The sequence below is a fragment of the Adiantum capillus-veneris genome, chromosome 28, assembly GCF_014529385.1.
Source record: "Adiantum capillus-veneris isolate H3 chromosome 28, ASM1452938v2, whole genome shotgun sequence".
NCBI lineage: Eukaryota > Viridiplantae > Streptophyta > Polypodiopsida > Polypodiales > Pteridaceae > Adiantum > Adiantum capillus-veneris.
In genome coordinates, this window is record NC_140958.1 from 43,208,074 (window position 1) to 43,221,544 (window position 13,471).

General features: G+C 46.9%; 1 protein-coding gene across 1 annotated transcript in view; it reads left to right on the forward strand.

The window, feature by feature from the left end:
- Positions 1 to 13,471, forward strand: part of ABC1 (ABC transporter 1) — an 87,658-nt gene that overhangs the window by 43,398 nt on the left and 30,789 nt on the right. Inside the window, exons 4-6 of the mRNA XM_086503842.1 lie at positions 11,237 to 11,395; positions 11,961 to 12,120; positions 12,199 to 12,308. Of these exons, the coding sequence (XP_086359968.1) occupies positions 11,237 to 11,395; positions 11,961 to 12,120; positions 12,199 to 12,308 (429 nt within the window). The remainder of the gene's footprint in view (positions 1 to 11,236; positions 11,396 to 11,960; positions 12,121 to 12,198; positions 12,309 to 13,471) is intronic.

Here is a 13,471-nt window from a genome sequence, read left to right on the forward strand (position 1 = left end):
GGAACCTCGGACAAAGCTTTGGCTCTTTGACACTTTGGTCACTTCGGCCATGCTCTACGGAGTGGAGATATGGGGCCCATCAGTTGATCATCATAGCAGAGCTGGCAGTACTAATGGATGGAGATGTATGGAGAAGCCCTTGGTGTCTATGATTTCTCGGATGATTAGGGCCAAGGCCTCAGTACCACATGGCATTATTAGGGCGGAGCTCGCTGCTCCTCCATTGGTAATGGAGGCACTCACTCGACCAGTTTCATTTATGCATAGCACCTGGGCTCTCACTAGAGTCTTCTCGACAGCTGGCATTGTAAGGAGATAGATCATGTTGGTATGCAGAGATGACATCTTGGTTTCAGTTACATGGCTTTAGTATGGATTGGCTACCCCCATTTCAGTACTCTCTGGATGCACCCTCCATCTCCCTCACTAGGACAGAGATTTCCAGGCTCATCACACAGGACTTGATTCAGTTGGATACGAAGAGGACATGGATACAACCTACACATGAGCTAGGTACAAAGATGACTTTCTATAGAGAGCATCTTCTCCAACTCATGGAGGATGGTTTTGTGATCAGACCAGGATACATGGACACTCATCTATCCGATGTGCTATTGATCAGGTACGCACATCCTCACATCAGCTAGAGATCGAGATAGGCAGATTTAGATTACCCGTTGAGTCCAGGATTTGTCAGGTGTGCCAGATAGAGCCAGAGACAGAGCTAGATTACATTTGTCACTGCCGACTATACTATGAGATACGAGACTGCTTTCACTGTCTATTCAAAGAGGGTTTTGGGCCACTTTCTAGAGTCATGAGATATCAGGATTAGAGATGCCTTGGATTATACTTACCGGAGATTCACAAATACAGAGAGGACCTCTTGAAGAGGGGCACAATGAGAGAGATCCAACAACAGCGGAAGATAACAGATTTCTTTCAGTCACAGATAGAGGAGTCCGAGCAGCCTCAACAGCATAACAACACTAGAGGCACCAGAGGCATACTGCTTGATCGGGCGATAGAGTTGGGGCGGTCCGGTCGCCCACGGATGAGGGGGCCCTCTCGACATTGACGCAAATTGCGACAGAGGATCCATACCATACTGGCACGACATAGGAGCCAACCCGATAGAGCGCCTACCTTGGAGGACATTGAATCTCTATAGCCTTTTGGATACTGATGTATATGTATATGATGCCTCGACTGTCAAAGAGCTCCATTGTATCAGCTCACCCTTAGCATTCCCTTTGTATCAACTTTCACCCCACCCCTACCCATTATTTTCTTTTCAGTTCTTTGTACTTTTCGTACCCAAACCTAGTATTAGATTCACCACATGTAACCTTTTGGTCTCATAGGTCATTTTGGCCTTTTGAAGACATTAATATTACATTTCATTTCATTTCATTTCTCTCTCTCTCTCTCTCTCTCTCTCTCTCTCTCTCTCTCTCTCTCTCTCTCTCTCTCTCTCTCTCTCCCCTCGACAGCGACATAGCGGGAGCGAATCACACCACCTTTAAAGTGCATGCAACACAACCTAGATCAACATAATGTCAATCGAGGACGTAGATGACACGATAGGCACAGGAAGGAAATCTCTTTAGCTTGTCAGGTTGAGACCATCCTACACATACAACACTGTGGAAGGCCAACTAAACCACAACCTAGAATCTCACTACTCTCAACTACACCACCAACCCATATACACACAAACGGAAGGGAACTCACTAAATCATGCCAGAATCATACGAAACTTTAGGAACACCATCCCCTCACTAGGATACACCTGTCCCAAAGCCTCTACACTCAAAACCCTAACTCTAAACCCATCTGCGGAAAATGCGTTTAAAGACAGAGCCGAATTCTGAAAGTGTCCAAAACTGAAATCTATGAGTACCATGTGTAGCTTATGTCGCTACGATTCTAACGACTACATGAAGGCAGAAAACAGACATCGTTTGATATACTTAGAGCCACAAGAGCTCGCGCATTTGCTCCGTTCCGCTAGGAATGCTTGGCGCTATTGTGTAGTTCTCATTGAGCCTAGCACGATGGTGCAGTCGGATCTCCAATGTGATGAACGAGCGGGGAATAGCGCTAGGATGAAGCTCACGCTCTCTCTCTCTCTCTCTCTCTCTCTCTCTCTCTCTCACACATACACACACACACACACACACACACACACACACACACAGTCGACTCATTGATGGCATGATCCCGGCGGAAAAGAACTGACGACTTCGTCCATGTGTGAAGAAAGACGCATCGATGCTCCTCCGCTACCGTGGAGCAGCCGGTGAAGAGTCCCACTAACTGTGAAGAATATGCAAAGATTTTGTACTTCCTCTTAAGTGATAGGCGATTGAGCATCTCCAAAGGCCTCTTATGTAGAGAGAATACAGTCCCTTTTCTCGCACAAAGAGAGAGAGAAATGAAATATTATATTAACGTCTTCAAAAGCCCAAAGTGACCTATGAGACCAAAAAGTTACAAGGTAGTAGTTCTAATACAAAGGTGTAGCGCGGATAATGTGTCGTGCTCTCTACAGTGGGTGGTCCTCAGTGCAATGTGCGTGACAATCTCACTCAAACAGACTGAAAAGAAAGGAAACAATAGACATCAACAGAGCTCACAAAGGCACAACAACAGACCAGAACATACGACTCGACCATCTCAAAGACTGATACAGACTCTGGCGTGGCAGCACACTCAGCTCCAGCCCAGGACTCACAGGTACAATGGGGGTGTCGAGGCTCAGATGTGCCGGGATGGTGAAGACGTACTCTGTATATAGACTCACTCTAGACGACTACGTACCAGATGCTTTGACCAAACGCTATCTCTCATATATACAATCATAAAGAGCCACCAACGGCTCATAAATGACATCACCTAAGTCTATCCCCACTGGATGGTGGTGGTGACCTGGCCACGATGTCCACTAAACCATCGTATCCTTGCCACGTGTCGTTGCCCAGCGAGTCCGAGTCCGAGTCCGTCTAGTGTGAACCGACAAGACCAAAGACCAACTGTAAACTAACTGTCCTGTGAAAGTGACACTGTAGCCTGCTACAGGTTGCCCGCCACAAGACCGCTGCCCGTCCCGGAGAGCGGAACTGAAGAACTGAAAGATCGGCAATCTACTGTTGGTGGTCAGATGATGGAGGAGGAGGAGGAGGAGGCTGGTAGAAAGGTGGGTAAGGAGATGGAGGCCATGTGTATGGTGAGGTGTAGTGGCCATGAGGAGGGTACATCGGATATGGAGTAGCCGCCCCATGAGCAACAGACTGAGTAGGGTGAGTAGGTGGAGCGGGTGGAAACCCAGGAAAGGACTGGGTAGACTGAGATGGTGGAACAGGTGGTTGAAATCCAGGGAAGCTGTAGAAGTGCTGAGGGAAAGAGGTGGACTGGGAGGGGGAGGCCATAGAGGGTCCATGAAATTGTGATGAAATTGATCCTGCTGGCTTAGACTCCATATTGGTAGGATTTGTTTTCTCTTCTGTTTGAGAATCCCTTGAATGGGCTTTGGAAACATCCGTCTGTATCTGTGTTGCCATAGCAGGAACTTGCGTAGAAACCGGGGCTGTAGCTTTAGCTGTAGTTGTATCTGTCTGTGAAACGGCTACAGCTTGGTATTTGGCACATGAGGGACACACTGTATGTACCACGGGAGAGAGGTCATGAACTGCTGCGGCCATATCATTTCTCTTTTAACTGTATTTGTTGAGTGTGGACAATATGTTTGAGGTCCACTACCTGTTGAATGAGGATCTTTATGCGATCTTGAGCCGTAGCAATGAACATGTCCCTATCCATCGCTCGTTGAAGATGGCTGCGCACTTCCCTTTGCATATTGTCATAGACAGCACGATGCAAACCGTTGGTACCTTGCATTGAGAGGGCTACATCCATAATCGTCGAAATGGCTCTTTTGTCTGCATCTAGAAGTCTGTCGGCTTGAGGCGCAAAATTAGCATATATGTCATGCTGTTCAGATGTAGGTGTCCCAGAGCTAGATGCCCCTGCAGTATTAGTATTCCTAGGTGCCCCTGCACTAAGGGTAGTACATGGTGCTGCCGACACAACTGGAGGTTGTATTTTGGTGACTGCAACACTACTCACAAGAGGTGGTGTGAAAGTAGAGGTGGCCACAGAAGTAGATATACGCATTGCAGTATGGACGTCAGAGATTTTGACCTGTGATTCGGAGAAGGGTAGTGGTGCTAGCTGCTCAGTCGAATCTTTTTGTACATTTGCCCTTTTATGCAAGGTGCCTTTCCCTTTGGCCATTTTGGAACGGCCTTGTTCTTGTTCTTTGGCTTTATCTTGTAGGGTGAGAACAGCTGTTGCATCTGCCTTTTGCTACATAATTTGCACTATCCAATACATAATAGGGGCTGCATAGCAATTGAACCTTTCCGCTTTCCCTTTACGTTGAGTCCGAAAACACTTTGCCCTGTCCTGTAGCGCTTTAAACAGCAGATGGTGAAATGGATATGGCAGGTAGTGGTAGAGACAAAAAAAAGCATCGCATATTGCTGGAGAAGATGGAACCCCTGTTCTTTCCGGTGCGCGCAATAAAAAATAATACTGTAAAACTGAACACAGCTGCTGACTCCTGTGATAGTCTGCATGTGAGTCCAGCAACAGTTCCTTGCAAGCATTTGCAGTTTCTTCTGGGGAGAGATTCGAGAAGGTTTTGGTGGCGGGCAAAGGTGCCAGCACATTCAAGATTCCCATAGACTGTCCAATATCCTCCATTGTAAGTGTAATTCCATTAAGCTTTGGAAAAGTAAGCAAGAAGGCACATAGCTTGCCAGTGGAGATTGTGCAGGACAAGTCGGCCTGAGCCAAATTTTGGAGACCCAGGTGTATCATTTGCTGCTGAGAGAACACCTCTTTAAGTGCCGGGTTTGGTTCCTGTAAATGATGTATCATTTGTAAGGGTACCTTCGAGATGGCACCAGAAGGGCGAGGCACCTGGAGAGTGGTGACCTTGCCAGCAGTGACTGATTGGGGTGAATCTTCTGAGGAAGATTCTCTTGAAAGCTGCTCTGAACTAGGAGTATAGTTTGATTTATTGTTAGAGCTATCCTCAGAGGAGGCAGAGGACTCTTCCTCGGATTGTAGATGCTGCTCTCGATTCCTAGTACGAACCATCTTGATACAATATACCCGAGAAGCTGCAACTGATGAATGCTTACAAACCTGTATTTTTAAGTCCTCACTGTAGCAAGAGCAAGGTCCTTGCTACAAGGTCGAGATCAAGCTGCAGAGAGAGAGGAACGCCGTAGAGAGAGGAACTGGCGATGGCCAGCGATGGAAGCTGATTGACTTAATGGCGAACCAGAGCTTTACTTTATAGGTGCTATCTGCTTTTCGCTGGGAAGTGCTTTTTGCAGGGAAAAATAACTCATTTGAAGTATGCTTTAGCGTTAAAGTAAGCAGTGGAAGCACTCGCGAGCGAGGGAAGTGGGGAAAAGGTGGCGAGCGAGGGCGAGGGCGAGGGGATGGGAGTTCGAGAGGCGAGGGCGATGGGAGGGGTAAGGGCGAGGGGATAGGGGAGGGCTAGGGCGAGGGGCGAGGGAATAAGGGTAGGGCGAGAGGCGAGGGCGAGGGGAGGGGCAAGGGCGAGGGCGAGGGGATAGGGGGAGGGCTAGGGCGAGGGCGACGGTGAGGGGAGGGACAAGGGCGAGGAGATAGGGGTAGGGCGAGAGGCGAGGGCGAGGAGCAAGGGTTAGGGCGAGGGGATAGGGCGAGGGCGAGGGTGGGGGTGAGGGGCTAGAGCGAGGACGAGGGGAGGGGCTAGGAGAGGGACGAGGGCGAGGGTGAGGGGGAGGGGGCGAGGAGCTAGGGGAGGGCTAGAGGCGAGGGCTAGGGCTAAAGGAGGGGGTTGAGAGGACAGGCAAGGGCTAGGGCTAAGGGAGGGGGTTGAGAGGAGAGGCAAGGTCGAGGGGTGAGGGCAGAGGGTTGAAGAAAAATAAGGGGAGAGTTTTAACGTGTAGGAAACTATCCCAAGAGACCTTAAAGATCTAGCTACGAGGAGTTGAACTCGAGACGTGTAATTCAAGAGGGAAATGAAATGGCATAACCAATCTACCACACTTGGTTGATAGAAAAAGCAAGGCACACTTGGTTGATAGAAAAAGCAAGGCAGAGGTGAGGGGAGAGTCAGGGCAACAAGGTTGCAAGGTGAGGTGAGGTGATATTGATATTTTCGAGGCACTCAGAAGCACTGAGAGGACATCAGAAGCACCAAACAGGCAAAGGGACTAGCAAGGCACGAGCAGGAAAGATTCCCGGAATCGGAGATCATCTAACCCCTCTGAAGGAATCCGTGGCATATATAACGCGAAGTAAAATTGCTAGTGAAAAAATTACCTTCATAAATACCCCACTCAAGAATACTAAGGCATTTATGCATAGCAAAAGAACCGAGTTTCACTTGAGATGTCATAGATCAAAGAATTTTGTGCTTTGAAAAAGGGCGTGAGTCGGGGTTGAGGAGGGTAGGTTATGCCCAAGACTAGAATCATTCCTACACACAACACAGAAGAGGGGTTACATAGGATACAGACAGAGATTGAAGACAGAGAGTGAAGGAGAGGGTTTATCCAATTCTAGAATCAAATTCGTTGAACGCAACAGAGTCAGCAGAAGAAGAGCTGTATAAGGAGAGGGTGTATGAGATAGCATGAAAAAGAACAGCAGGGATGCCGAAGATAGTGATTCCGAAGTTATTTAAGGGTTCAGGAGTCGGCGAAGATCAACACTCGATTTTAGACCGTTGATCGTCACCTTAAGCATGATAGCATTTGATCCTAGATCCATTGACTAAAGGCAGCGGAACTCCTTCGAGGGTGGCTAATTGTACAGCTCCGTGGGGTAGAATCTCCATCACCTTATATGGTCCTTGCCATGTTGGGACCAACTTCTTTGCTTCTTTCAGAAACTTAGCTTGATAATGTAGCACCAGTGCTCCTTGCGTTATTTGCGGCTCTCTGAGATGGCGATCATGCCAGGCTTTGCGACGAAGCTGCTCTGCTTCCAAAGCCAGAGAAGCCAAACTTCGGCTTTCATCCAGAAGGAAAAGAAGAGAGACAGATGTCGACCCCAAATCTCCATTGGCAAGCAGACTGCTGACTCGCGGAGATCCTGAGTTGAATTCGAAGGGTGCTATTGCTTCCAAACCGAAAGCTAATTGAAATGGGGTGTGATTGGTTGTGGCTTTGAAAGAAGTTCGATATGCCCAAAGGGTGCCGTGGATAGCTTGAGCCCAAGTCGAAGGATGAAGATGACATGCTTTCCGTAGGAGTGCTATCAGAACCTTATTGGTGCTCTCTGCCTGCCCGTTTGCTCTAGGGTAATACGAACAAGATTTTCGGTGAAAAATCTTGTAGTTGGCAAGCAAGGTTGAAATTGTTTCATTCACAAAGTGACTATCCCTGTTACTGGTGATTTCCAAGGGACATCCAAACCTGCACAAAATATTTTCGTAGAGAAACTTGGCTACCGTAGTGCCAGTGTAGTCCGTTGTCGCCAGTACCTCTGCCCACTTTGTTGCATAATCTGTAGCCACCAAGAGATACTTCCGATTGCCGGGTTGGGCGGAGGGAGTAATTGGACCTACAAAATCAATGCCTCATCTCTCAAAGGGCTGCCATGCCATAGAGACCTGTAGAGGACGGTTTGACTGCTTGCTTGGTTTAGGACCACAGCGCTGACATACATCACATACTTTTACGTAGGCAGTTGCATCCCGAAAAATATAGGGCCACCATAAGCCACACTGGAGAATCTTTTGGGCAGTAATATGACCAGGGTAATGGCCACCAGTGGGACCACTGTGGGCGTCCTCCAAAATATACTCGACTTCATGAGGGGAGACACACTGCCTCAGAACACCATCCTGTATTCTGACTTGTATAGCTGACCCCCAATCAGAGTGAATGGCCTAGACTTCAAGAACAGTCGTCTCTTCTGCAGTGGAGAAGCGTTCTCTGGGTACATGCTAGTATAAAGCAGATGCAAAACATCGCCGTACCATTCCGGAGTGGTATCCACCTTAAAGAGACTGCTATCTGGAAAGTCGTCAGCAACCCCTGTAGCTTCTTCACCTGTGTGAACGCGAGAAGGTTGTCGGCAAGGACATGATGTTTGTCGGGCCTGAGTACCACTTCGAAATCAAATTCTTGAAATAAGAGTAGCCATCGCTATACTCGACCTGCAACTTTCGGCTTGTTGAGCAGATAGCGCAGGGCATGGTGATCAGTAATAACTGTGAAGTGGACCCCTAATAAATAATGCCGAAATTTTTGCAGAGCATACACAATAGCTAAACCTTCCCTTTCTGTGGTGCTATAGTTGCGCTCTGCCTAGGTGAGTAGGCGACTCGCATAGTGAACAGGACGATCCAGGTGGTACTCCTTACTAGGCTGAGTCAGCACCGCACCCACAGCCAGTTGACTGGCATCAGGTCCTCAGTGCAATGTGCGTGACAATCTCACTCAAACAGACTGAAAAGAAAGGAAACAATAGACATCAAGAGAGCTCACAAAGGGACAACAGCAGATCAGAACATATGACTCGACTATCTTAAAGACTGATACAGACTCCGGCGTGGCAACACACTCAGCTCCAGCCCAGGACTCACAGGTACAATGGGGGTTGTCGAGGCTCAGATGTGCCGGGATGGTGAAGACGTACTCTGTGTATAGACTCACTCTAGATGACTACGTACCAGATGCTCTGACCAAACGCTACTACTCATATATACAATCATAAAGAGCCACCAACGGCTCATTAATGACATCACCTAAGTCTATCCCCACTGGGTGGCGGTGGTGACCTGGCCACGATGTCCACTAGACCACCATATCCCTGCCACGTGTCGCTGCCCAGCGAGTCCGAGTCCGTCTAGTGTGAACCGACCAGACCAAAGACCAACTGTAAACTAACTGTCCTGTGAAAGTGACACTGTAGCCTGCTACAAAAGGTCAGAGTAACAAAGTAACAACATAATAAAATAACAAAACAAAAATACTATGGAATCCTAAGCTGCTCGATGTGAAGTAAACAAAGTAAGCAGCTGGCTGGGATAGCTAGATAGCTAAATCACAGGAGATCCAGCATAGGTCGCTGGCGGATCTCATCCATGGTCAGTAGTCTGACCGGGCGTTGTGCATGCCTGGCCAAAGTGATCCGAATCTTCTGATGTAGCCTCCGTCGATGCTGTGTAGTCCTCCACAGTCGTCGGCGTCTGGATCTCCCCAGCTCAATCGCTCGGTCGATCAGTGTGCCTCTGGTGCGAGACGAATGTGAGCTCTGCTATGGGAGTAGCTCCTTCGGCTGTCCAGTGTCTGCTCTAAAGAAATCTGTCATCCGTCTCTGAGATTGGCTAGAGAGAAATGAAATGAAATGAAATATTATATTAACATCTTCAAAAGGCCAAAGTGACCTATGAGACCAGAAAGTTACAATGTGGTGGATCTGATACAAAGTCAGAGTAACAAATGACAAAATGACAAAATAAAATACTATGGAATCCTAGACTGCTGGGTGTGGACTAAGCAACTAAAACAGCTAGCTGGGATAGCTAGATCACAGGAGATCCAGCATCGGTCGCTGGCGGATCTCATCAATCTCCTCCATGGTCAGTAGTCTGACCGGGCGTCGTGCATGTCGAGCCAAAGTGACCCGGATCCTCTGATGCAGCCTCTGTCGATGCTGTGTGTCCTCCGGAGTCGTGGGTGTCTGGATCTCCCGAGCTCAGTCGCTCAATCAATCAGTATGCCTCTGGTGTAAAGCGACGAGCTCTACTGTGGTAGTAACTCCTCCGGGTGTCCAGTGGCAGCTCTAAAGAAGTCTGTGATCTGTCTCTGAGACTGGCTAGTCTTTCCTCTCATCAAGCTCTCTCTGTGTCTGCGCAGCTCGAGCAAAAACAAACCCAGGAGAGAGAGAGAGAGCTTCAACATCTCTGATTTCCACCCTTTGGTCATTTCCTGGTCCATGGTGGCTACCACACCCGGGCGTCACAACGGTTGCCCTGCAGTCTTCACCTCGACATATGATTTGACCTAGCCAATATCGAGACAGCCACTTGTCATAATCTGGGCCCGGACTTTGGTTGGGTGCATGGTGGGACTCTCCCCCTCAAAAGCAGCACATTTCGTGAGTGGCTTCATTCTAAACTTGGTGGCTCTGAGGGCAGCATCCTGGAGCTCATCATACTGGGCCATGGCATCTTTCAAGTAAAGCTTTCAGACGAGCGTTGTTTTGAGTCTCTTTACACTCTCTCCCCTATTGTGGAGGGGACTTGCTTGGTTTAGAGTGCTGGACACCAGACTTTGAGATTGAGGAGTTTGATCACCAGCAGCAGTCTGCAGATTACCCGGTTTCCAGTTACTCTTTCCTTTCCAACTCTCCCAGTCCCAGTCCACCTTTCAGGTTGTATTAATGTCCTGAGGTGGCCAAAACTGACCTTTAGGACTTATCAGATACATCAAGTTTTACAATTCACTTCAGGTATCATGTGAAATATATTAAAAAAAGAACCAAAATAGAAGACTAATTTTTAAGACTCTTCAGAGTCATAAGAGTTCATTTTTTCAATGGTAATGGAAATTCTTTCTTTAGTTCAGGTGGTAATGTGAGAAGAAGTTGTTGTTAGGTCTCATCTTTCAGTATGGTGGTGTTGAATTCTTGGATGATAGCCTTTCCTTCCCTGTATATTACCCATTTCCCTCCTTTCCTTGCTGTTCTAACTTTAGCTAGCTCTCTAGTTCGCTTGCCTTGTTCTTAGGCTGTAGGGGATTGAGCTCGTCAGATATCCACACCTTGGTTCGTTTGAGAGACTTCTTCTCTTCTATTGTAGAGTAGTCCATAGCCACCTGTTTGCCTTTGAGGACAATGTAGACTGGCTCACGAAGATCCACAAAATGGACTGCTATACGTACTTTTCCTCCTAAATATCTGTTTCCCTCATGTACTCTATCATCCTCTTCAATTGTGGTTTGGGTCCAATCATCAGATGGCCCCCAATTCTGACTGTCTTATGGTTGGAATACACTCTGTCCTGTTCTCCCTCTTTGCTGTCCTGCTCCTTTGATCTCTTCTGTTTTGCTCCTACTCTCACTGTCTATCCTGTTTTCATTATTTTGTACTGTAATTTATTTTGGCGTGGCTGTGATGGTGCTCAGTGTTTAATTAACATGCCCATAATTCATTGAAGGTACATAAAGCTGTATTGGAAGATGGTGTGGAGGTGGCTATGAAAATACAATATCCAGGTGTTGCACTGAGCATTGACAGTGACATTGAGAATGTCAGACGGCTTTTGGAGTTTACGAACTTAATTCCCAAGGGGCTGTACCTGGAACAAGCTATGAAGGTATGATTTCTCAACCAAGTCTCATAAGCTGGTTACAATTCAATTTATGGACTATACAGTCTACCTAGAGTTTGAGAGGACACCATGAATTGTTGTGTTTGTTGGCTGCAGCGTCAGCTTTCTGTTACAGAACAAGAACAAGAACTAGTATTTTCCTGAATAGTTTTTTAGTTTAATTTACAGTGTGTGAGCATGGGCATATCGTGTATTTGATCTGTTATGGAAATTTTTTTCTCATATTTTACACTACAATTCCTCTTTTGTTTGAAAGTGACCTACCTATTACAAATGCAAATAGGAAATTTTACATGCTTAAATCAGCACTCTCGAAACATGTTTCTCATCAAGTATTTGCTTCTAAGCTCATGTACCGCTCAAAAGATTGTATAGGATACTTCTTTGTCCATATATTTCTGAAAGGATTGCTTAAATAAATTCTTCCCTCCATGCTGTTTGCAGAACTTGTGGCATCCATATTTTACTCTTAAAAGAATAATTTCCATGTTTTATGTTGCCAGTCTGCTGAATGTTTTTAACGGTCTTAAATAACAGAAGGTTTATGCAGGTTGCTAAACAAGAGCTTGCAAGAGAGTGTGATTATACACTAGAGGCAGTGAATCAGACAAGGTATCGAGAAATTCTAGAGCATGAGAAGGGAGTGTATGTTCCACGTGTGTTTCCACAGTATTCAAGCAAACATGTTCTAACCACAGAGCTTGTTCCTGGTGAGCTCACAAAGAATTTAGTGAGTTGCAGCAAAGTTCTGTGCTCTTCATTTTCTAAACTTAGTGTGCTTTCAACAGGGGTTTCTATCGACAATGTTTCCAGAATGAACCAGTCTGTAAGAGATAGTGTTGGGAGGCGTTTGTTACATCTCACATTACAAGAGCTCTTTGTTCATCGTTTTATGCAGGTAATAAGGGAGCACATTTTTCAAGCACAAGTAACTTTTGATGCTAGCATGAAATGGACAATATCATGACAATAAAAAAGAGGGCAAAACACGGCACCCGGACAAACTTCCAGAGGGTTGGCCTGTTCTACCAGACAAGGACTGCTTGTAAATGCTGCTCAGCCTTGTTACAAGGAAGCTAAGCGTTGATGCCAATAGATATGTATGCATAGCAGCTGCCAGGTTGGAGTTTGGCTTTTCTCATGTCTCATGTGCAAGATGGATTCTTGAAAAAATTAGCATGATGTCAGAGAAACTTCGTACTTCCTTTCATGTGGATGGCGACATGCACAAAAGCAATAGCTCTCTTCCATATGGCATAGCGACGTGCACAAAACAGGTAGAGCACATGGGGCTGTGTTGGCACAGCCTCTAATTGGGCGGCCACTTGAACATGCTGTAGAAACATTGCAACAACATTGAACAGAACTAGAACAGCAAAACACAGCTTGAATCACACTTCACTCACTATTGAGAAGAGGGCAGAGTTCCCCTCTCAAAATCACTAGACCCTTAAGTCAGGCACCCCTGGCGCTATTTCTTTACTATTGAGCAAAAGCTGTGTTGCAAATGGGAAGCGACATAACTCACATAATCCAAGATACAATTAGCGCTCTGGCCATCTCGTTATAGCTTTAAGCCGCTCATAAGCAAGTTCAAAAGTGACTCATAAAACCAACAACGCTGTACAGCTGCTATGCCATCAGGCTCTTATGCTCTGCCACATCACCTACCACATCATCAATCCATACAGTCTACCACATCATTAATCTGCAAGCTCCTCGGTTGGGTCTTCCGTACAGGTATGACATGGCACCAATTGATGACAGCGCCCGATTATATGGGTATGGGATGCTACTAGCAGGAGAAGTGGGACAGGGAAGGGGATTTTTTTTTTTTTTGGGGGGGGGGGGGGGGGGGGGGGGGGGGGGGGGGGGGGGGGGGGGGGTACATGCAATTATGTGGCGGGAATCTATGGTCTGTCTATTTCTTTGTTGTTTTCCTTTGTTTTCCATGCTTCCTTGTGTATAGTGGTTTATGCTAGCAGGAGTCACACATGGTGCATGGTGATTGGCTTTAGGCATCTTGGGGGAGCCCCTAGGGCATGCTAGCACCCCTCACTA